This window comes from Ictidomys tridecemlineatus, chromosome X, assembly GCF_052094955.1.
Source record: "Ictidomys tridecemlineatus isolate mIctTri1 chromosome X, mIctTri1.hap1, whole genome shotgun sequence".
NCBI lineage: Eukaryota > Metazoa > Chordata > Mammalia > Rodentia > Sciuridae > Ictidomys > Ictidomys tridecemlineatus.
In genome coordinates this window covers 85973202-85997248 of record NC_135493.1, presented here as the reverse complement: position 1 = coordinate 85997248, position 24047 = coordinate 85973202, and the positions used below count along the sequence as shown (strand labels likewise).

At 45.3% G+C, this 24047-nt stretch overlaps 2 protein-coding genes, 1 long non-coding RNA gene and 1 pseudogene across 7 annotated transcripts; 2 read left to right on the top strand and 2 right to left on the bottom strand.

Moving 5' to 3' along the window:
* On the bottom strand, positions 1-14646 carry LOC101973964 (protein Tob1-like; annotated as a pseudogene). The gene is made up of 3 exons (XR_013431850.1): positions 14521-14646; positions 1293-1931; positions 1-1139 (listed from the first exon to the last, which is right to left on the bottom strand). The product of XR_013431850.1 is annotated as a protein Tob1-like (transcript).
* Positions 14639-20480, top strand: Wdr45 (WD repeat domain 45). Of its 4 annotated transcripts, none has more exons than XM_005338677.5 (11): positions 14639-14776; positions 16120-16191; positions 16304-16378; positions 16463-16567; positions 17592-17697; positions 17822-17916; positions 18960-19039; positions 19147-19355; positions 19434-19535; positions 19619-19764; positions 20014-20480. In XM_005338677.5, the coding sequence occupies exons 2-11, from the start codon at positions 16137-16139 to the stop codon at positions 20121-20123; spliced, it is 1083 nt and encodes a 360-aa protein (XP_005338734.1). In that variant the 5' UTR covers positions 14639-14776; positions 16120-16136; the 3' UTR covers positions 20124-20480. The 4 variants fall into 4 exon arrangements, with proteins under 4 accessions (XP_005338734.1, XP_005338732.1, XP_040136571.1 ...); XM_005338675.5 differs by having other exon boundaries at positions 17589-17697; XM_078034856.1 differs by having other exon boundaries at positions 14674-14776; positions 16278-16378; positions 17589-17697.
* Positions 20481-20819: 339 nt separating this feature from the next.
* Praf2 (PRA1 domain family member 2) lies at positions 20820-23497 on the top strand. Its single transcript, XM_005338674.5, has 3 exons — positions 20820-21094; positions 22023-22240; positions 22663-23497. The coding sequence occupies exons 1-3, from the start codon at positions 20916-20918 to the stop codon at positions 22800-22802; spliced, it is 537 nt and encodes a 178-aa protein (XP_005338731.1). The 5' UTR covers positions 20820-20915; the 3' UTR covers positions 22803-23497.
* Positions 21791-22630, bottom strand: LOC144371755 (uncharacterized). Its single transcript, XR_013431851.1, has 2 exons — positions 22390-22630; positions 21791-22256 (listed from the first exon to the last, which is right to left on the bottom strand). It is a non-coding gene; the product is annotated as an uncharacterized LOC144371755 (long non-coding RNA).
* Positions 23498-24047: the final 550 nt, after the last annotated feature.

Here is a 24047-nt window from a genome sequence, read left to right as displayed (position 1 = left end):
TTAAAAAAAAAAATCTCAAGGAGGTGCAAAAAAAGTCCTCTTGCGCCCGTGCATTTTAACTGGTACGACACACTTTTTTGTTTTCTTAGTTAGCCATAACAGGCTGGAATTGCTGGTTAGAATACTGTACGTTATTTAAGCAAAATTTAAGCCACCTACAAAAGACTTCTCGTTGAGGTCACCATAGGCCTCAAGTACATCAAAGGCATTACTGTACTGAAGTTAAGGGGGCTGTCACCTGGGAACATTCCATTAGTACTGCCACCTTGACCCTGAATATTAGGAAAAATAAATTCCTTGGCATTAGGAGAAAGAGCAGAGGTTTTCTGCTGTTGCTGCTGCTGTGGTGGCGGCAGCGGCTGGGATGGTTGCTGCTGCTGCTGCGGCTGCTGCTGGCTACCCAGGCCCAGCCCGTACAGAGAGTGCATTGAGGAAGAGATGGCTTTCTGCTTCAAGAGGTCATTCACATTCAGGCCGAGGTTGATAGCAGAAGTACGCGCAACCTTGTTGCTCCGGCCACTATTCTTCATTTTGGTAGAGCCGAACTTGGTGGCAGCAAAAGTGGCAGTGGTAAAGGTTAAAGGCTGAGTGGACCAGGGCATGAAGGTAGGGCTTACAGCAGCAGAGTGTCCAAAGGGAGGCGATGGAGAGCTGGACACTGAAGAGGCTGGGTCATTTACGGGCATAAAAACCTGGGCCTCTGGGTTAAAGCTGTTTTTGATTTCCTTATCCAACTCACATCCATTTTCATTATTATCATCCACATAAAGCACCTTCACTGGTCCCTTTTCACCAATTTGGTAGGAAACCTCAAATGGGTCGATCCAAACACTAAGATCCTCTGGCAGATTGCTACGAACATCGTCAATATCCAAACCACTCTCTTTGGATGCTTGTTCAATCACTGGATCCACTTTCTCCCCTACATGTATACATCTAAACCCTGATCCTTTGTAAGGCTTTTCAGGATACCAGTGCCCTTCATATTTCTTCTTAAGAAGTCTTTCAAGCTCTTCACCAAAAATGTTGACACGTCTCCTGGGAAGCTTATTGTACAAATATGAAATAATAAAATTCAGTGCTACTTGGATTTCAAGCTGCATAGCTGCTATGCCACAAAGTTAGGTTTGTTTCAACTCCTTCACCAAAAAAAAAAAAAAAAAAAAAAAGAAAGAAAGAAAGAAAAGAAAAGAAAGAAAAAGAAAGAAAAAGAAAAAAGGAAAGAAAAGTTCAGTTTGTGGCAAAGAAACAAATTCTCATTCAAAGTGCTGGTATTATAGATTATCCTTCACCTTGAGTGGTCTTGTTCGGGCTGCATCCGCCACAGACCCACGGCTGGGCTGCTGAGAAGGGGAGGCAGGGCGGGGGCACAAGAGGGTCGGGAGCGCCGAGCTGGCAGGGTGCAAGACGTCGTCGCTGCCGCTGGACGGGGAACGGAGGCCTCTGGCGGGCCTTAGGAGATCGCCCTTCCTGGCTCGGGGTGGCGAGGATCACCGTCAGGTGAACGCGCTGACTTCACACAGCCCGATGCCCTGGACCCACGCCCCGGACCCGCGTCCCGGTACTCGCCCACTCCTCGCTGGGCCAGAGCTTCGCTCCTTCTGCCGCGGTGCGCGCCCCGCCTCTCGTTTTATATTCTCCTCCCTGCCCCCCATCCCCTCTGTGGGGGTGTGCGCGCCCGTTTTGTGTTCATTTTTGATGATCATTGGCAGGCATTTGTTTTCTATTTCCTAGGTTTGTCTGTGAGTCTATGCATAAAGATTCTCAGCGTGAATGCAAGTTTCATGAGCAAACACAAAAATTATAGGGAGATTTAGTACAGGAAAAAGCCAGACTTGAGCCATGTATCCATGTGGATCTAGTAAGGAAGATGTTCCCACATTCTCTTGCCCTATCAGGTGTGGGCAACTGCTCTTCGGAGTGGGTTTCGTCTGTATAACGAGATATATGAGATTATCAATTTATAAAATGAACAGGTTTATTTTAGCTTAGTTGCAGAGATTCCAATCTAGATCAGGCAGACCCATTGCTATTAGGCCTCCTGTGGGGGTGCAGGATGTAAATGGTGAAGAGCACATGGCAGACCACACCAGCTCACCTCAAGCTCAGGAAGAGAAAAAGAGGAAGGGGTGTTCCCTAATCCCTGTTGGGATCACACCACCAATGGCCAAAAGACCAAGACTCCACCTCCCATAAATTCCATCACCTCCCAATAGCACCACCCTGGGGACCAAGCCTTTAACACATGGGCTTTGAGAGATTCAAGATCCAAACTATTAGCAGGCTTGGTAACACACACCTATAATCCTGGTGGCTCCAGAGGCTGGAACAGGAGGATTGACAATTCTAGGCCAGCCTCAACAATTTAGTGAGGCTCTAAATAACTTAGTGAGACCCTGTCTCAAAGTAAAAAATAAAAAGAGCTGGACATAAAGCTCAGTGATAAAGTGTCCCTGGGTTCAGTCCCCCAGTACCAAAAAAAAAATCCAAAATATAGAGGTCCATTTACATAGCAACTACAATGATCCTTTGTTTTCTTTTTTGTTCTTTTTTCTATTTTTCATTTATTTTAAATTATTTATATGTATTTTTATTTTTTTGATACTGGGACTGAACCCAGGATGTCCCTTCAACCACTTAGCCACATCCCCGCCCTTTTTAAAATATTTTATTTAGAGACAGGGTGTCTCTAAATTGCTTATGGCCTTGCTAAGTTGCTGAGGCTGGCTTTAAACTCACTGAACTCCTGCCTCAGCCTCCTGAGCCACTGGGATTACAGATGTGTGCAACTATGCCTGGATTTTTATTTTTTATTTTTGTTTTGACTGTCTTTTTTCTCTGAGGAAACAAGATTTTATTGGGGTTGAGGATGTAGCTCAGTGATAGAGCATTTGGCTGGTATGTGGGAGAATCTGAGTTTGATCCCCAGCACCTCAAAAAAGAAAAAGAAAACTTTTTATGGCATGATCTGATGTTGAATGGGAAACATTGGTTACAGTATCCAGGCCTAATTCATGATCTCGTGTAACATGGTTAATTGTGGCCCACACAAAATTTGAGTGTGTGTGTTGCACTGAATTGGAAAAATGAAGGTTTTTGTTTTTGTTTTCTTCCTACTGGGGATATAACCCAGGGGCAATTTGTCACTGAACTATATCCCAAACCGGGCTGGGGATGTGGCTCAAGCAGTAGCGTGCTCGCCTGGCATGCGTGCAGCCCGGGTTCAATCCTCAGCATCACATACAACAAAAAAAACAAAGATGTTGTGTCCGCCGATAACTAAAAAATAAATATATTAAAATTCTCTCTCTCTCCCTCTCTAACTCCCTCTTAAAAAAAAAAAAACACTATATCCCAAACCATTTTATTTTGAGACAGAGTCTCACTAAATTGCTTAGGGCTTTGCTAAGTTGCTGGAGCTAACCTTACATTTTCAATCTTCTTACCTCAGCCTCCTGAGTTACTAGGATTACTTGTGTGCACCACTGTGCCTGGCTTCAAAATGGAGATGTTAATTTGAAAGGTAATACATTTTGAGGTACATTATAAATAATTATCCCTCAGCATTCAAGGAGGATTGGTTGCAGGAACCCCCACTGATACCAAAATCTGCAGAGCTCAAGTTGCTTTAAAAAAAGGCATAGTATTTGGAGTTTCCTTATTTTTTTTTTCAGTACTGGGGATCAAACCCAGGCATGCTTTATCACTTTATCACTGAAGTACAATCTCAGCCCTCTTTATTTCTTATTTTGAGACAGGGTTTTTAGTAGGGTTCCCAGGCTGGCCTTTAACTTGCAATCTTCCTGCCTCAGACTCCCAAATTGCTGGAATTACAGGTATTAATCACCTTTTCCAACAAAACAGTATAATATTGTCATATAACCTATCCATAGCCTCCTGTAAAGTTTAAATAACAATATTATGTAAATAGTTACTATACTACATTATTTAGGAAATAAATTATAAAAAAAATCTGTTCATGTTCAGCACAAATGCAGGGTTTTATTCATTCATTCATTCATTCATTCATTTCAGGGATAGAACCCAGGGTAGCTCAACCACTAAGCCATATCCCCAGCTCTTTTTAAATTTTTTTTCTTTTAAGACAGGATCTCACCAAATTGCTCAGGGGCTTGTTAAATTGCTAAAGCTGGTTTTTAAATGTGTGGATCCCCCTGGATTGCTGGTATAAGTGTGCACCAACACACTAACACAAATGCATTAAAAAAAACAAAAACCTGTTCAGGGACTAGGGATGTGGCTTAATGGAAGTATGCCTGCCTGGCATGTGTGAGATCCTGGGTTCAATTCCCAACACCACAAAATACAAACACATTTTCAGCCTATAATTGGTTGAATCCATTTTTGTGGAACCAATGAATGTAGAAGGCTGCCTGTTCTATTACACAACAAATTGAGTGAAATTTTCATGATAAAGCAGTTTCAGTGGTGAAGAAATCTGTATTCTATAATTGGTTGCACTGCAATTGGAACAAGTGTCAGATTTATAAGAATGGAAGTCATAAAGATGAAGACCTACTGTGTGTTGTGCCTTTATAGATCTTACTAACAGTCCTAAAAGCTCATATGCAATGTTATTGTTAGCTTGGTTTTACAAATGAGAAAACTGAACCTTGTAGATGAAATAACATGCCCAGGGTGAAAGTGATAGAGTATTCACAGAAGTCTTTCCATTAGTTCTCTTTACTATATAATAAATTACTCCAGAACTAAGCAGCTTTAAACAACTCACATTTATTGTCTACAGTTCCTGATAGCTAGGTGCAGTGATGCTTGCCTGTAATCTCAGCAGCTAAAAAGGCTGAAGCAGGAGGGTCATGAGTTCAAAGCCAGGCTCAGCAAATTAATGAGGCCCTAAGCAACTCAGCAAGACCCTATCTCTAGATAAAATATTAAAAAGGGCTGGGGATGTGGCTCAGTGGCTAAGCATCCCTTGGGTTCAATCCCCAGTACAAAAACTAAAACAAACAAAAACTATAGTTTCTATGCCTAAGGAGTCTGGCCAGAGATTAATTGGGTCCTCTGGCTCTGGATCTCACACAAGGTGGTCAGGAAGGTGCCAGCTGGGGCTTTGATCTCATCTGAAGACTTTACTGGTAAAAGATACAGATCCAGGGGGGATAGCAGAGGATAGAAAGGGCAGGAAAATACAACATACACTAATATTGCAGTATGTAAAAAAGTGGATGTGTAACCGATGTGATTCTGCAATCTGTATACGGGGTAAAAATGGGAGTTCATAATCCACTTGAATCAAATGTATGAAATATAATATGTCAAGAGCTTTGTAATGTTTTGAACAACTAATAATTTAAAAAAAGGATTCAGATCCAAGATGACTCACAGGATTGCTGGACCAAAGGACTCTGTTCCTTGACACATGGGCCTCACCATGGGTCAGTCATACATGGCAGTTAGTGTCATCAGAAAAAGCCAACAAGAGGGCCAGAGAGGCTGGGAGTGGTGGTGCATGCCTATAATCCCAGTGGCTTGGGCAGTTGAGGCAAGAGGATCATGAGTTCAAAGCCAAACCTGGCAATTTAGTGAGGCCCTCAGCAATTTAGTAAGACCCTGTCTCAAAATAAAGTTTTTGTTTTAAAAATACTGGGGAGGGGGCTGGGGATGTGGTTCAAGCGGTAGCGTGCTCGCTTGGCATGCGTGCGGCCTGGGTTGGATCCTCAGCACCACATACAAAGATGTTGTGACTGCCGAAAATTAACAAATAAAAAATGTTAAAAATTCTCTCTCTCTCTCTGTGTCTCTCTCTCTCTTTAAAAAAAATAAAAATGCTGGGGAGGGGCTGGGGATTGGCTCAAGTGGTAGAGAGCTCACCTAGCATGCATTAGGCACTGGGTTCGATTCTCAGCACCACATAAAAATAAAATATAGATATTGTGTCCACCTAAAAATTAATAAATAAATATATTTTTAAAAAATGCTAGGGATATGCCTCAGTGGTTAAATGCCCCTGGGTTAAATCCCTGGTTCAAAAAAAGGGGGGTGGGCAGAGAATGGCAGCAACAGGGAGAGAACACTAACATATCACAAGCCAGTATTTTGAAATCTAATCATGGAAGTGACATCCTGTAACTTTTACCACATTCCATTGATTAAAAGTTCGTCACTAGGTTCAGCCTACACTGAAGGGGAGGAAATTCCACAGGGTTGTGATTGTCAGAAGGTGGACTCATTGTGAGCGATTATAGCTGCTGCTGATTACAGTCCTCTTCCTGGCTCTACTGTTAAAGAATTTCTTCTTGTTCTTAGGAAAGAATAGATAATAATTAGGTGGGCGCTATTGGTGCACACCAGTAATCACAGGGATTTGGAAGGCTAAGGCAGGAGCATTGCAACTCTGTAACCAGCCTCAGCAAATTAGCTAGACCTTGTCTCAAAATAAAAAACAAAAAGGACTGAGGATGTGGCTCAATGTTAAAGAAGAGATTGTGATTAGTAGGTATACTGAAGAACTTTAGAGGTTAATAAATTTTTAAATTTATAAAATAGACCATAGCTTTTTTGTTTTGTATTGGAAATTTAACCCAGGGGTGCTCTACTATGAAGCTACATACCCAGCCCCTGTTTTAAAAATATTTTTAGTTGTAAATGGATATTTTATTTATTTATTTATTTTTATGTGGTGCTGAGGATCAAACCCAGTGACTCACACATGCTAGGCAAGCACTCTACCACTGAGCTACAACCCCAGCCCACTTTTTATTTTTTTAAATGTTTTTAGTTGTAGATGGACACAATACCTTTATTTTGTTTATTTAGTTGTTTTTTTTTTTTATGTGATTCTAGGGATTGAACCCAATACTTCATGCATGCTAGGTAAGCATCTTACCACTGAGCTACAACCCCAGCCCTTATTTTTCTTTTTTTTATTTTGAGACAGGATCTCATTAAGTTGCTAGGGCCTCAATAAGTTGCTGAGGCTGGCCTCAAACTTGCAATCCTCCTGCATCAGCCTCCCTAGTCTCTGGAATAACAGCCATATACCATTGCACTTGGCTAGAACATATATTTCTTAATTAATGAAAATCACTAATGAAGACAAATTATATATGTATACACATACATATATATAGTTATCATAGAAAAAGTAAAATATGTGATGGGTAATTTTATCAAAAGTCATGCATGCCCTGTCTTGAGAGGTACAGGCTGGAGGATCACAAGTTTGAGGCCAGTCTGGGCAACTTAGTGAGACCCTGTATCAAAATTTTAAAAAATTGGGCTGGGGATGTGGCTCAAGCGGTAGCGCACTCGCCTGGCATGCGTGCGGCCAGGGTTCGATCCTCAGCACCACATACAAACAAAGATGTTGTGTCCGCCAAAAACTAAAAAAAAAAAAAATATTAAAAAAATTCTTTCTCTCTTTAAAAAAAATTTAAAAAAATAAATGGGCTGATGATGAGCTCAGTTGTAGAGCACCTGTTGGTTGAATCCCTAGTACAACAACAACAAAAAATGAAAATAAAAATATTACGTGCCCAAAAGTACACAGCAAGCACCATACTGCATAGAAGAATTTTAGATCCAATTCCTTTAAAACTAAGAAGAAGGATACCCAGTCACTACTGCTAACTGATAAGCCTTAGCAAGATGGCCAATAATTGAAGTTAGCAAAATAGCCAGTAATTGTAGTAACTTTCTACACTAACATATATGAAGAAATTTATTGTTTGCTATTAACACCTACAGGTTCTGCTCCCCTGGTTGAAACCTGATGATACACAGGGTAAGGAGAGATGTGTAGTCCATAGTCCCAGTTACTAGGGAAGCTGATGCAGGAAGATTGCTTTAGCTCAAGTATCCAAGAGCAGCATGGGCAATAGAAAGACAATGTCTTCAAAATTATAAATAAATAAGAGGGGCTGGGATTATGGCTTGCCTAGCACAGGTGGGATCGGGGTTTGAGCCTTAGCACCACATAAAAATAAAGGCATTGTGCTATGTCCATCTACACCTAAAAAATAAATATTAAAATAAATAAATAAATAAGAAAGATACAAGATGTGGGGAAAAACCAGTTTTTTTTCCTGCTCTCAACCATCCAACACAACACTCTTACACCAATCTATGTGGGGATTGTTAAGCAATCATTTCTGCCATTGACACCAGCTGGGTGTCCTCTGGTTAATTTCATTGTGACTCTACTGTAGATACCTTTAGATTCCACAGGTTGAGGATTCAGTCTCACAAGACTGATGGCTACTTAAGATCCTAAAGAACAGGTTATGATCTGTGCTGCTTAAAAACCACCTTTTATTTGAATCATGACCCATTCCTTTGGTTCAGTTAACTTGCTTGAGCAGCACAGGAGCTCAGAGAAATACTTATGTTTAATTTTTTATTACCAAGTATTTTATAAAGGATTCAGATGAACCAGCCAGATAATAGAGATGCACATAAAATATGAGAGAAGGGGTGTGTCATCCTCCTGAAGCCCCACATGTCCACTTGCCATCTGTGGAGAAGCATCCAGGACCAAGTACTTTTGAGTTATTTAAAAAATTTTTTTTGTCGCTGTAGATGGACAGTGTGCCTTTATTATATATGTTTGTTCTTATATGGTGCTAAGGATTGAACCCAGTGCCTCACACATGCTAGGCAAGTGCTCTGCCACAGAGCTACAGCCCCAGCTCACATTTGAGTTTGAATGGAAGCTTCATTACATAGTCAGGATTTATTAAATTACTAGCCATTGGTGTTCAATTTAACCTTTGGCTCCTCTCCCTAAACTGGAGGGAGTTCAAGGGCAGGATTAAAGTTCTAACCCTCTAATAAGTTTGGATCCCCTGGCAACAAGCCCCCACCCTAAGGCTGTCTGGGATTCCCTAAGTACCCATCATCTCATTATCATATAAAGGCACTTATCACTTAAGAAATTCCAATGAGGGTTAAAGGCATACCTCAGTGGTAGAGCCTTCTAGAATTCTGGAAGTCCCTGTGTTTGATTCCTAGTAAACCACCACCAAAAGAAAGAAATTCCAAGGAGTATGTGCCTAAAAATGGCTAAATATTTATAATATTTGTTTCACAATGTCACACAAGATAATAAAAGCAGCATGGTATTGCTACAGAAAAGGGCCAGTGAAAGAGTAGGGAGGTCAGTGTAAGACCCCTGCATGGACTGAAACCAAACGTGCATAAATGACAGCACAGATCAATGAGTAAAGCATATACTTTTCAGTAGGTGGTGTGGGAAAGTGGCATGAACTGAAATAAAATACTAGGTTCATACATTATACCACCAACCACAGTAGATTCTGAATGGATTGAAGACCTAAATGACAAAGATGAAATTGATTGAAAGAAATGTAGGAAAATATAATGTAGGAGAGGAAAGAAGTCTTCAAGAAAATGTTAAAAGTGCCAAGGTGTAGTGGTACAATCCCAGCTACTCAGGGGGCAGAGGCAGGAGGATTGCAAGTTCAGGGCCAGTCTCAGCAACCTAGCAAAATTTAAAAAATGAAAAGTCTTGAGGATATAGTTCAGTGACAGAGCACCCTGAGTTCAATTCCCAGTAGTCCAAATAAAAATAATAATAATTTCTAGTATTCTTACTGTATGTAGCTCACTGATTGAAAGAGTGCTTACCAAGCATGCAGGAAGACCTGGGTTCCATCCCCAGCAATGCAAACACACAAACACCACAAAAAATCTACTTAACAAAGCAAAATTGTAGGCAAATTTTAAAACCACATTTCAAAATGGAAGATATTAAAAGTATATAAAGCTATGGAGATATTCATATTTCAAAATTTCAAGGAATTCTTGAAAATCAATTTTTTCTTTTTTGTTTTTTCTGTCTTTCTTGGTACTAGGAATTAAACCTATGGGTGCTTAACCACTGAGTCACAGCCCTTTTTTATTTTTTTATTTTAAGACAGGGTCTCGGGCTGGGGTTGTGGTTCAGGGATAGAGAGCTCAACTAGCACGTGTAAGCCCTGGTTTCGATCCTCAGTACCATATAAAAACAAAACAGGTATTGTGTCCAACTACAACCAAAAATAAATATTAAAAAAAGACAGGGTCTCACTAAATTGATTAGGGTATTGCTAAGTTGCTGAGGCTGGTTTCAAACTTGCAATCCTCCTGCCTCAGCCTCCCAAGTCACTGGGATTACAGATGTACACCACTGCGCCCAGCATAAAAGACAGTAATCTCAAAAGAAAAATGATCATGGGATATGACAGAAGATAAAACCAAAAGAAGATGGCCTGGGGGTATAGCTCAGTGGTAGAGCACTTACCTAACACGTAGGAGGCCCTGAGATCCATCCCTAATTAAAAAAAAAAAAGAAAGAAAGAAAGAAAGGAAATAAGAGAAACTTCAAAAGCCAAGCAAGTGCATGAAAAGATGACTGAATTCAATAATCAGAGAAATGTCAGTTAAACTGAGGGACCAATTAACACCTATCTGACTGTTAAACCTATGGGGCTTGGGTTGTGGCTCAGTGAGAGAGCTTGCGTAGCATGCGTGAGGCACTGGGTTCAATCCTTGGCACCACATAAAAATAAAAAACAAATAAAATAAAGGTATTGTGTCCATCTACAACTAAAAAGAATATTTAAAAAAAACATGAAAGCTAGAAAATGCTGGGCAAGGTGTTGCACATCTGTAATCCTAACAGCTCTGGAGGCTGAGGAAGAAGGATTGAGAGTTCAAAGCCAGCCTCAGCAACTTAGCAGGGCCTTAAGCATCTGTCTCTAAATAAAATATTAAAAAGGGCTGGGGATGTTGCTCAGTGTTTAAGTGCTCCTGGGTTCAATCCCCCAAATCCCTGGTACAAAAAAAAAAGGCACAGAAAAATGCTCAGGGAGGGTCAGTAGAGACCAAGGAATAGGAATGTAAACTGAAAGGGTCCCTCTAGAACAATAACATGATGTTCTTCACCAAGTGGAGGATTCAATACCCTCTGACTCCACTGGTTCGCTTCTGGGTGTACATCCCAAAGCACAATTCCTAGGGGTCCATCAAAGAGCAGTCTCTAGTGGTACAAAGAATTAGAGGCAGCCAGAGCAATCATCTATAAAGATAGGATAGTGCCAAAGGGCAAAATTGCAAAATATTTTTTTTTTTTTTGGTACTGGGGATTGAATTCAGGGTGCTTTACCACTGAGCCACATACCAAGCCCTTTTTACTTGTATTTATTTACTTACTTTTTGGTACTAGGGATTGAACCAAGGGGCGCTCAACCAACTGGCCATGTCCCAGCTCTTTTTATTTTTTCTTTCTAGATAGGGTTTTACTAAATTGCTTAGGGCCTCACTAAGTTGCTGAGACTGGCTTTTAATCTGGAGTCCTCCTGCCTCAGCCTCCTTGAATAGCCCTTTTTATTTTTAATTGAGACAGGTCTTACTAAATTGCTTAGGGCCTAATTTGCTGAGGCTGACCTTGATCTTGTGATCATCCTGTCTTAGCCTCCCCAGTTATTGGGATTACAGGCACGTGCATCCAGTGAAAATCTGTGTGTTGGTGGTACCAGGGATTGAACCCAGAGATGCTCTACCTCTGAGTGACAATGCCAGCCTTTTTTATTTTGTTTTATTTATTTTGGTACTGAGGTTTGAACCCAGGGACATTTAACCACTAAGCCACATCCCTAGCCCCTTGCTAAATTGCTGGGCCTTGCTAATTTGATGAGGCTGGCTTTAAACTTGAAATCCTCCTGCCTCAGCCTCCTGAGTTGCTTAGATTACAGGCATGCACCACCACTCCTGGTCTAATTTCTTTTTGAAACATTTATTTTTTTAGTTGTAGGTGGACACATACCTTTATTTTATGTGGTGCGGAGAATCAAACCCACTGCCTCACGCATTCTATGCAAGTGCTCCAACTCTGAGCCACTCCCCAGCCCTTCCTACGCCTGGTCTAATTTATTGTTTATTCTGAGATAAAGTCACACTAAATTGCCCAGGCTAGCTTTGAACTTAAAATCCTCCTGTCTCAGCCTCCCAAGTTTTGTGATTATAGGAGTGTATCACCTTTCCCAGATCCATTTAAAATTTGTAATTGGCTTTAATTGTGACTCGTGGGTAATACTTTTTTTTTCATAAAAGCATAATTGTTCCAATGAGCTAAAGAAAGAAGGCTGGTTTATAGGTACAGAAAGGCTGAAGAAAGCTGAAACCAAAAAAAAATCAGATTGTTCATTTCAAAGTTACTTTTCTTGTACAGCAGGGACAGGGAGAAAGAACAGTGGAAAAATAACTGATTGGATTTGGGCCCAGTGGTGTACGCCTAAAATTCCAGCACTAGGGAGGATAAGGCAGGAAGACTGCAAAATCAAGGTCAGCCTCAGTAACTTTGTGAGGTTCTAAGTATCTTAGTGAGATCCTGTCTCAAAATTAAAAGCTAAAAAGGGCTGGGGATGTGCTTCAGTGGTAAATTGCCTCTGGGTTGAATCCCAAGTACCAAAAAAAAAAAAAAATTGGATATCAGGTTACTTTAGATTAATTTTTTGTGGAAGGATTAAGGCAAGTTGAAACTAAACTTTAAATCTGATCTACAAGAAATCAGGATCACAGAGATAAAAGCCAAATTTCTCAAAAAGGCTACTTTCAATTGGCATGATAATGTAATTCCCTCTGCCTTAATCTTTACACTCAGAGAAAAGTAACCTAAGGCCTAGGGATATAGATCAATGGTAGAGCACTTGCCTAAATCACCTGGGGCCCTGGGTTCCTTCCCCAGCACCACAAGACAAAACAAAATGAAAAAAAAAAAAAAACTTTCACTAGTTAATGGCATAAATGGGGTTGAGAATGTAGTTAGGTCGAGGAGCACTTGCCTAGGGAGCACAGGGCCCCGGGTTCCATCTGCAATTGTAAAGACAACAATAAAGCCACTCCCAAGGCAAGGGCCTGAGGGCAAAGACCTTTTGAACCCAAACACCATCCAATGGTCCACCCTCAAATGCCATTAATATATGAATTTGGAGATTAAAATTCCAATACATGAATTTGAGGAACACATTCAAACAATAACAATACCCAAAGATTCTAATATTTGGAAATCAATCATATACAAATGGAGGGATAGCCAGAGATGGAGAACATGAGGAGAGTAAGAGGGGGGGGAAACTGTGGATGCACTGGAATGTCCCAGGAGAGGGCAGAGAAGTGACTGCTGCTTTGGCAAGATTGTTACTCATCAGTGATTTTGTTAACAGCAGTCTCAGTGACAGAGGCCAAACTGAATTAAGTTAAATATGGTCTAAGACATGAGGAAGTAGACATTGAAGGAAGCCAGAAGATTGGCTTTGCTGAGGAGTCAAATGCCTAGGAGGGTATATGGGGTCAAAGTGCACAGGTAAACATTTCCATGGCTGTTAATGATACATGAGCTGAAACAACCTAGATGTCCATCAATGAGGGAACAGCTGAACAAAACTATATTTATAACATGGAATATCATGAGCCAGTTAAAAAGATGAATTAAACAGATGTTCTTATAATTAATCAGGCATCAAAACAATACTTCAGGGGCTGGGAATGAAACTCGGTGATAGAATGATTGCTTAGTACATGCATTGACCTGTGTTCCATCTCCAGTCCCACCAAAGAACAACAAATAAAATACTTTTAGAGAAAGAGTAGGGTGAACATGGTGGTGAATGCCTATAACTCCAGCTCCTGCGGAGGCTGAGGCAAGAGGATCACAATTCAAGGCCAACCTGGGAAATTTACCAAGACCATCTCCAAATTTTATACACACACACACACACACACACATATATATATCTGGGAATGTAGATCAGTGATGGAACAACCCTGGGTTCAATCCCCAGTACCAGGGGGGAAAAAAGGTATATTGCATTAGTGTTAGTATTCTGATTGTAACAATTTATATTTCTTAAAATTGTATGAAACCATTCTTGTCTCAAAATTTTTTAAGTTTAAGAAATACTTCCATGGGCTGAGATACAGCTCAGATGGTAGAGTGCTTGCCTCGCATGCACTAGGCCCTGGGTTCAATTCCCAGCACCACACACACACCAAAAAAAAAAAAAAAAAGAAAGAAAAGAAATACTTCCAGCATGCACATAATTTGGAAGCCTTTTGGTTTCTACAGTAAGCATTCATACCTTTTATCGTCAAAAAACTATTTCTCATTTTGTAAATAAAACAGGACCAGAGGTGCAGTGAGGAGAGTATAATTCCATCCCTGAGTTTCCTTGACCAAAGAGATAAAGGCTTAACTTTCAAGGTCTCTAAATCCGCCTGTGCCCCAAGCCTTTCAAGCCACCTCCCTAAATCTGAGACCACTCCTAAGACAAACAGCCGGAAGCTACTCTAGCCCAACTCGGAGGACCAAGTCTTGTTCGCCTGGAAGGTTAAAAGCCTCTGGCTATTTATGGGTTAAAGAGTTGCTTGCTGGGCCCATTTCCGCTTAGCAAAGGGAAGGCCCTCTCTTCCCAACCCCTTCCTGGTTCCCACGCCCTCGAGCAACCTTGCCCTTGGGTATCCTCTGTCCCCATAGCCGACCTTCCTCTGCTCCCTGAGCCCTCCATGGAGGACCCTGGTATCACTCTGGATGCTCGAAAGACCCGCAAACCGGACGAGAAGGGTTGTGCGATCGAGTTGTCTGGCCAGGAAGTCACTTCCGGTCGCAGACTCCCTCCCCCGGAAGCGGGGCCTGATGTAAACACCTGAGCTGGGCACCAAGGCCCGGGAGGTCAAAAAGCCGGGCCGCGGGCGGCACCGACAGCGAGGCCTGGGGTCAGGAACGCACTGAAGTCAGGTCGGTGAAGGCGGTGGGAAACTGGAGCACATCCCAGAGCTAATCGGGGTCACGGGGGGTGGGGTCTTGAGGAGGGTTCTTAGTAGGTTAGGGATCTGGGCCAGGGGTCTTAAAGTGAGTGCTGGTGTTGCAAGGGGTATGAGAGGAGTCTTAGAAGAGGCCTGAGGCATCCCGTGTAGGATTCTTGGGTGGTGCTGGTACTTGGAATGGATGGAAGTCCAAAAAAGGGGTCTTGGAAGGAGGAGCTATAAAAGTATAGGTCTTGGGGGAGTGAGGCTGTCAGATGGAGGGGGGAAAGGTAGGAGACTTTAGAAGATGGGCAGGGGAGTGTATCTAGGTAGAGGTCTTGAGGGAGATTGGATTTGAAGGGAGGACGGGGGCTCTTTAGGGCAGGAATCTTGGGAGGGGAGGAACCAGAACAGGCTTTTTTACAAGGTTAAGGTTTTCTTAGGAAGGGGTTTTGGGTGGTGTGTCCTGGGAACAGGTTTTTAGGGTTAGCTGTTCCCTGGATCAGGGTCTTCGTGAGAGGATAGAGGGTTTAGAGAAGCACTATTAGGGGGATAGGGTGCCTGACGGTGGATCTAAGCCAGTTCAAGTAGGAGCCAGGGACAGCAGAGCACAAGAAATCAGATGTTCCAGGAGTGGAAGATTAAAAGTGATACAGGAATACTGAAGTAGGGTCTTCAGGTCATAATGGGATCCAGGGGAAAGTCTAAGCTGGCCTTGGTAGGCAGAGTCTGCAAGGTGTGAGAAGGAGTTGGGGAAGGTCTGTGAGGGAGAAAATTGTGAGAAGATTTAGATATATGAATGAGTTGCAGTAGAGTAGGAAGGGCATGAGGGAAGTTCCTGTGGGTGGTGGACCACACACTGCAGTCAGTCTCAGTAAATGTATTTGACCCCTTTTCCCCTATATACTGACAGTCAGAGTTGGGTGCTGTATGCATGTGTGAAGATCAGAAGTGGGTAAGCAGTGGTTTGAGGCCACCTTAAGATTGGCTGGAGGTAGGGAGGAGGTATCACTGGGGCGTCCCCTACCACATTACTTCCTGTCAAGTCAGTAAGGGTCAGTGTCTAAGGAGGAGGTACAAGGACTAAGTCAGCATAGGCCTGGGTCTGGGATTGTGAAAATATGTGTGAGACAAAACAGGGTTCCTGGCCATTCTGTTTGGGGACTTTGGAGCTTAGAGCAGAGACTTTAGGACTCTCCTCCCATTTTATCTTCTCTGTAGTCTGGTCGAGAAGTTAGCAGAGTGGGGAGGAGAAGAAATCACTTAGGGACAGAAGTTCTAGGGTGTGGAGGGGAGATCCCAGGACCCTTGTCAACTCTATACTATTGTATCTAGGGGTACAATCCTGAACCATGACTCAGCAGCCTCTTCGAGGGGTGACCAGCCTACGTTTCAACCAAGACCAAAGTGAGTAATGCTTGTACCTATACCCTTGAGGGAGGGGAGGAGAGAAGGGTCAGAGGTGGGCCATAGGCCTAAGCTCCCCTCTCCAGGCGTTCTGGATTCCTTCCATCCCCAGGCTGTTTTTGCTGTGCCATGGAGACAGGTGTGCGCATCTACAATGTGGAACCACTGATGGAGAAGGGGCATTTGGGTGAGCCACTTAGTGGGGGAGGGGTGGTGGGCAGAAGGCTGGGCATTGGCACCTACCTCCACTGACATCCTGGTCCCTGTGCAGACCACGAGCAGGTGGGCAGCATGGGCCTGGTAGAGATGCTACACCGTTCCAACCTGCTGGCCCTGGTGGGCGGTGGTGGCAGCCCCAAGTTCTCAGAGATCTCAGGTAAGTGCCCTCATCCTGCCCTTGACCCAGATTCCTTGGATTCCTGGCCTCCCACAGGAACCTGGGAAGCACTAGCAGATGAAGATGTCAGAGCATCTCAGATTCCCATAGTGAGGCCCACAGTTTGGAAGTTTGAGAAGCTTGATTTTTGTTTTCATTTTTAAAACACTTATTGGGGCTTAGGGTATAGCTCAGTGGTACAGTACATGCCTGAGATGCACAAGGTCCTGGGTTCAATCCCGAACACAACAAACACACTTAACCCAGTGCCCTCTGTGTGCCATGTTCTTACCTATGGAACACTTACTGTGAGCCTGACACTGTCCTAAGCACTTCATCTGTATTGACTCATTTAATCCTCACAGTAACTCTGGTAGGAAGTATCTTGATTCTTCCCCCTCCTATTTTTACAGTGCTAGGGAGAGAACCTATGACTGTCACATTTTAAGCCACACATTTTTATCAATGAGGAAACTGAGGCCCAATGAGGTTGACTTGCCCAAGATCACACAATCAATAGTTTTTTCACACCTTGGTGTTGTCTTTCAAACACCTCCTTGGCTTGAGCCTTAAGTGCCATCTTGTTTTAGGGTATTTTGTTGTCAATCCCACCACAGCATGGGAAGAATTGTCCTAGGTGAGTCACAGAGCCCTAGGATTCCTCACAGAAATCTCTGAGGGGTATGGACTGAGACCCTGGAGGTAGATATGGTTGCTGAGGGAAAGTTATAAGCCTGGGTATGAGCCCCTTCTTGGTTGTTTATGGGCTATAAGGTCCCTGGTCAGACAAAACCCCTTCAAACTCTAATTTCCTCATCACCAAACAAGCATAATAGTTCTAGAACCTAGTCCCTCAGGGACCTTGCCCACAGTGATCATGCTATGCAAAGCTCACATTGGGGATTTAGTGAAAGGCCAAGGGAGTGGGGTAAGGTCCAATGGAGAGAAGGGGTGGGTCCTGTGTCACCAGGGCTGCCCCTCACCCTAAACCTTGGCCCCACCAACCCATCCACCTGCCCAGCAGTGCTGATCTGGGATGATGCCCGGGAGGGCAAGGACTCCAAGGACAAGCTGGTGCTGGAGTTCACCTTCACCAAGCCAGTGCTGGCTGTGCGCATGCGCCATGACAAGTGAGCCTGAGGAGGACTGGGGTGGAGGGCAGGAGGTCCCCAGAGCAAGTGAAAAAGTGAGTTCTATCTGGGCAGCCTGCCCTCCCTCCCCTCATGGCCATCCTGTGTTGTGTGATGCCCACAGGATTGTGATCGTGCTGAGGAACCGTATCTACGTGTACTCCTTTCCTGACAATCCCCGAAAGCTGTTTGAATTTGACACCAGAGACAACCCCAAGGGTGAGAGGACCCAGATATGCAGGTGTAAGGGTGTGAGTCCAGGAGCGGGACAGAGATAGGAGAAAAAGGAAGGGAGCACACACAAAGAATAGGAAGAGGCTCAGCAGTAGCACACTTGTCTGGCATGGGTTCGATTCTCAGCACCACATATAAATAAATAAAATTAAGGCCTATCAACAATTAAAAAATGCTTTTAGAAAGTATCGCTATGGATTTATGAATTGTTTTTTTTTGAGAGAGAGAGTGAGAGAGGAGAGAGATAGAGAGAATTTTTAATATTTATTTTTTAGTTCTCGGCGGACACAACATCTTTGTTGGTATGTGGTGCTGAGGATCGAACCCGGTCCGCACGCATGCCAGGCGAACGTGCTACCGCTTGAGCCACATCCCCAGCCCCGGATTTATGAATTGTTATAATTAAAGTATAATAATCTGTGATGTATTTTTAAAAATTAGGAAGAGAGGTCAGGCATGGTGGCTCATGTCTCTAATCCTAGCTACTCAGGATGCTAAGTTCACAGCCAGCCTGGTCAACTTAATGAGACCCTGAAAAGATTGGGGATATAGCTTAGTGGTAGAGCATCCCTGAGTTCAATCCCTAGTACCATGGGGAAAAGAACAGGGAGAAAGGCTTCATGCACAGAGATGCTCAAATGGGCTGAAGGGTGCAGTCTATTCATCCTTCTATTCCACTGTTCTCTCTCCCCACCTTCAGCACTGTCCCATCTCTGGATGCCTCAGATGAGAGCAGAAACACCTAGTGAAGATGTGGGTGGGTGTGTTAGGGAGTCCTGGGCTTCTAGGCTGTCATAGAAGCATATTAGAAACCACAGCTGCTTGGGGGAGGATAGGAATCTGGTGGGGAGAGCAGCTGAACAAAATTCTGCCACCACTCTCACTCTACCCCCAGTTTCTATAGATAACATGTACCCATTATGGAGATTTGAAGTTCGGCCCTTACCCAAATCTGCCCATTTCGAGAGACTGTACCCTCACCTTTCTCCTCTTTGCCTGCCCATCCTTCCTGCATACTCACATCCTAGGGCTCTGTGACCTCTGTCCCAGCCTGGAGAAGCAACTGCTTGTATTCCCAGGACACAAGTGTGGAAGTCTGCAGCTTGTGGTGAGTTGTCCAGTGGGCAAGAATACAGGTGGGCTGGCTCTCCCTGTGGACTCTTGGCTTCTCCCCTCCATGCCATTCCAAGGCTAAGCAGCTCCTTCCTACCTCAGGATCTGGCAAGCACAAAGCCTGGCACCTCATCTGCTCCTTTCACCATCAATGCACATCAGAGTGATGTAGCCTGTGTGTCCCTGAACCAGCCAGGCACTGTAGTGGCCTCTGCCTCCCAGAAGGGCACCCTTATTCGCCTTTTTGACACCCAGTCCAAGGAAAAACTGGTGGAGCTGCGAAGAGGCACTGACCCTGCAACCCTATACTGGTGAGCACAAGATATGTATGGTGGGGTGGTGACCCCATGACACACATTACATGTGCACTTGGCTGGTCTGTCTTCCAGCATTAACTTCAGCCACGACTCCTCCTTCCTCTGCGCTTCCAGTGATAAGGGCACTGTCCATATCTTTGCTCTCAAGGATACCCGCCTCAACCGACGCTCTGCGTGAGTACCCTCTGTCTCACCCTGTATCATCCCCACCCCCCTGCCCATGTACCCCACCTGGGCTTACCCAGTGCTGCCTGCAGGCTGGCTCGTGTGGGCAAGGTGGGGCCTATGATTGGGCAATACGTGGACTCTCAGTGGAGCCTGGCGAGCTTTACTGTGCCTGCTGAGTCAGCATGCATCTGCGCCTTTGGTCGCAATACGTCCAAGAACGTCAATTCTGTAATTGGTGAGTGGAAAAAGCCCCTTGGTTTGGGGTACTGCATGGGCAAAGGTCTGCAGGTTGGACCAAGAAGAATTTGAGGGCCATCAGAAGCCTGAGGGAGCTGGAGTGTGTGGCTCAACACATCATCAGTAAGGGGTATGGCACTTGGGCAAAGGACTTGGAGGTAGACCCTAGACCATGGGACACCTGAGAAGGCTGCAGTGTGTGGCTGTGGCAGCCCCTAACCTTTTACCACCCCTCCCACCCCCCCAGCCATCTGCGTAGATGGAACCTTCCACAAATATGTCTTCACTCCTGATGGAAACTGCAACAGAGAGGCTTTCGACGTGTATCTTGACATCTGTGATGATGATGATTTTTAAGGACCCTGGGGGACGTGCTAGGAACCTGCAGTGACAGATGATAGAACTGAACCTTGAGGGTGGGGAAGTGCTGTGGAATTCACCAACCATCAAGCATTAATGGGGCCTGTGCCACTCTCCACTCAGCAGAGAGATGTCTAAATAAACAGCTCACTTCCTCCAAGCACTTTTTGATGATTGCCCCAAGGGCCAGGCCTCCGACTGGGAAGCCGGCAGATTCCCTGGGGCTCCTCGCCTGGAAAAATTTGCCAAAGACTCAAGAGGGCGTGTCTTAATCTAACCTGGGGATTTAAAAAAGCTTTCCAGGAAAAGATGATCTTTGATGTAATGGATGTGAATAAAAGGCCCTTAAAGGCATTTACGGCTTGACCTCAGGGGTGGGGCTCTGAGTTGGCCAGAGAGGTGTGACCCTCTCTGGATCCTGACAGGAAGTGGAATCCTGCTCGGGTTCTTCTGAAAGTCCCTGCGGCCTTACATCTCCAGTCTTGCTACCGAGTGCTTGAGCCGCCATCCCCGCCCAATAATGCTCCCAATCTCGATGCCCCGCCTAGGGGCGGTTCAAAATTTGAAGAGTTCCCTGAATCTGGTTGCGCGGCTGAGGCAACATTTCCCGGCAGCCTTTGCTGCCTTACTTGCCGGCAAATTATTTGCATTTCCGGTCACATGCGCGTCTGCGCAGTATATCTATGTGGTTTGTTTTAGACTCCATTTCCCGGGGTGCCCCGCGCTGCCGCGGGGTATAACGGGTATTGTAGTCCGGCCGCCCTCCGGGCTGGTCCAGCAACCCGCAGGATGTCGGAGGTGCGGCTGCCACCGCTACGCGCCCTAGACGACTTTGTTCTGGGATCAGCACGTCTGGCTGCTCCGGATCTCTGCGACCCTCAGCGATGGTGCCACCGCGTCATCAACAACCTCCTCTACTATCAAACCAACTACCTTCTCTGCTTTGGCTTTGGTCTCGCTCTGGCTGGGTGAGGGAGGGAGGCAAGGGTTGGCTGGGGATGCCAGCAGGGCATAGAGGGTGGACCTCTTGGTCTTTGAGGACTGGGAGGGGGAAACCTAAGGAAATGCTGAGGCAAGAAGGGTGAATATGGCAGAAGTGGAATGCCTAAAGTACACGGAAGGAAGTGAATCCAGGTTATAAGGAAGGCCTGCGGGGGATGGATGGAGGGTCTGGAGGAAAGATCTAGGGAGGATGGAGAAGTGTGGAACTGAAGGGGAAAGTGGGCTTGGAGATGGACCTGAAGATAAAGAGGTACCTGTTGGGGAAGTTGGTCCCAGAGGGAGGACCCAGGGTTGAAAAGCCTGAGATCAGAGGGATGGAGAATCTAAATAGAAGAGGGACTTAGGCAATTAAGAGTGGGGTTCTTAACTTGGAAGTTAAGCATGGGACTGAAGACCTGGAGTTCTAGCAATGATGATGGAGGAATCTACTGGGAAATGGGAGCTTGGAGAGGACATTTGATGTGGAGGACGCCTGGAAGGTGGTCCTGTAAAGACCCTGGGCCTAGGGAGAAAGAAATGTGTGACAGGATTTGAGGCCTGGATGCTGGATCTGCAGGGGCTCGGCTCAAATGGAGGATGTGGGGTGAGGTGAAGGTGGGGTTGCTGGAGAAGGATCCCTGCTCAGGAGTTGGGGGTAGAGTCAGAAGAAAGACCCAGGAAAGTGTTAGGAGCCCGGGGCATTTAGTGAGATGGGAAGACCAAAATCAGGGAACAGGAAATTCAGACTGTAGGATTGACACACAGGGAATGAGGGTCCATAGGAATCTGGTGGATGGACCTGTCGGGGACAGAGCTGGCATGAGTGTTTGCCGGGCTGGAGGTCCAGAAACGGGGATCTACGCTCTTGGGGCCCAGGACCCAGGTGAGACTAGCTTAGTGCCCTTGTTCCCGCAGGTACGTGCGTCCGCTGCACACGCTCCTGAGTGCGCTTGCAGTGGTGGTGGCCCTCGGCGTGCTGGTGTGGGCGGCTGAGACCCGCGCAGCAGTACGCCGCTGTCGCCGCAGCCACCCAGCAGCCTGCTTGGCAGCAGTACTTGCCGTCGGTCTCCTCGTTCTCTGGGTCGCGGGTAGCGCTTGCACCTTCCTGATCAGCATCGCCGGGCCGGTCCTTTGTGAGTCTTCACTACCCTGAAATAGCCGGGGAAATGGCCAGCGCGCTTAAGTCGGCAGGCCCGCCCTGTGCTGGTCCATGGGCTGAGAGGGGGTTGGGAAGCAGACTAGAGAAGCAACACAAGGGCAGCAAGGCCTCTGTTAAATGCACCTTCTTTGGTGCTGCTCCCCACTTAAGAGTACGCCTCTCTTATTACCACCTTCTTGGGTCTCCTGGTGTTAAGTGCCTTAAACTGGCCACGTCCCTGTTATTGGACTCCCTTCCTGGCCACGCCCCCATGTAAAGATAACTACTCCAGAGGCGTCCTTGCCATTCCACTTGATGATTGGCCTGCCAGTGAGCCAATTCCCTCCAGTGGGCCCTGACTGGCTGAAAAATAAGGGCCCTTCCCACTGACCCGACTCCTCTGGATACCGCCCACAGTGATCCTGGTGCATGCCTCGCTGCGCCTGCGCAACCTTAAAAACAAGATCGAGAACAAGATCGAGAGCATTGGTCTCAAGCGAACGCCAATGGGGCTGCTACTAGAGGCCCTGGGACAAGAGCAGGAGGCTGGATCCTAAGGGCCTGGAATCTGCACCCAAGGGCCTGGAGAACACCATCCCACCCCAGCCCATACCTGGGACCCAGAGCCCTTTCCCAGACTTTAAGATAGGAGCCTAGAGCCCCCTAGTCCAAACAAGACCTCTGTGAATGTGCCCCACATGCAAAATCAGGATTTCCTTGGATCCAAACCCCTATTATTTAGATACCAGACACTTCTCCAGCCCGGAACTTGGGACCCAGAGCCACCTACATTCACCTCCAAAATTGGGGCTCGAGACCAGAGCATCCCTGACCAATCTCAAACTATGGACTCAAGAGATACCCCCCCAACCCAAATTTGGGATTCACTGGTATTCCATTCTGGGATCCCATGCCCAGGGCAAGGAATTCTCAACACAAGATACCCGGACCAAGGCTTTTCTAGCCCCACCCCTGCTTTGAACCTGATTAAGGCATTGCCAAATCTTGACCCCCAAACCAAGTGTTCTCAGGCCTCACCTGGGTGGAGTCAGAATACCTGACTGTTGGATCCTTGGTCCCAGGTGATCCCCAACCTTCACAAGTCCCAGTAGCTTCCCTCCAGCTCTCCAGATTTGGCTCCTTTCCCCAACATTCCAGTGTCAAGGACCAAGGGGTGGAGAAGCCCCAGCAGGGAAGAGGATATCTGTATCAGTATTACTGCAACAATAAAGCCGTTGCATCTCTCAAGCCAGTTTGGCCTCCTGAGTGAAGTTCTTGTACCTTTCAATGGACAGTGTGGTCTGCTCTTCAATTCTGCTAGCCTCTACCTGATTAGGTCTCCCTGTCAAGTGTATAGGATGAAGGGCTTAGGCCCTTTCTCAAAACTTTTACCTCTGGATGATCAATAAAGCATGGGGAGGTTAAGGGAATAGAGTGTATACTATCACCATTTTGAATTACTAAGAATTCTTGTTTGAGCTGGGTGTGCTGGCCCCCACCTGTAATCTCAGTGACTCAGGAGTCTGAGGCAGGAGGACAGCAAGTTTGAGGCTAGCTTGGTAACTTGGCAAGACCTTGTCTCAAAGTAAAATAAATAAATAAATAAAAAGGACTGGGGATGTAGTTCATTGGTAGAACATTCTGGGTTCAATCCCCAGTACCTAAAAAAAATTTCCTGTTTGAGATGGTCTAGGAATCTTAGAGCAGACAGGCAAAGTTGTCCCACATCACAAAGCAAGCCAAAACAGATGACACTGTTGCAGGCTATCCGGTATTTTCCTTCCTGTAAAAATGTATTAATG

Bases quoted from the DNA above. Each gene is read 5' to 3' on its own strand.
- Praf2 (XM_005338674.5), top strand. From the start codon at position 20,916: ATGTCGGAGGTGCGGCTGCCACCGCTACGCGCCCTAGACGACTTTGTT. The intron at 21,095-22,022 runs GTGAGGGAGGGA...TTGTTCCCGCAG, and splicing joins TTTGGTCTCGCTCTGGCTGG to GTACGTGCGTCCGCTGCACA. The intron at 22,241-22,662 runs GTGAGTCTTCAC...TACCGCCCACAG, and splicing joins CATCGCCGGGCCGGTCCTTT to TGATCCTGGTGCATGCCTCG.
- Wdr45 (XM_005338675.5), top strand. From the start codon at position 16,137: ATGACTCAGCAGCCTCTTCGAGGGGTGACCAGCCTACGTTTCAACCAA. The intron at 16,379-16,462 runs GTGAGCCACTTA...GTCCCTGTGCAG, and splicing joins GATGGAGAAGGGGCATTTGG to ACCACGAGCAGGTGGGCAGC. The intron at 19,356-19,433 runs GTGAGCACAAGA...TCTGTCTTCCAG, and splicing joins GACCCTGCAACCCTATACTG to CATTAACTTCAGCCACGACT.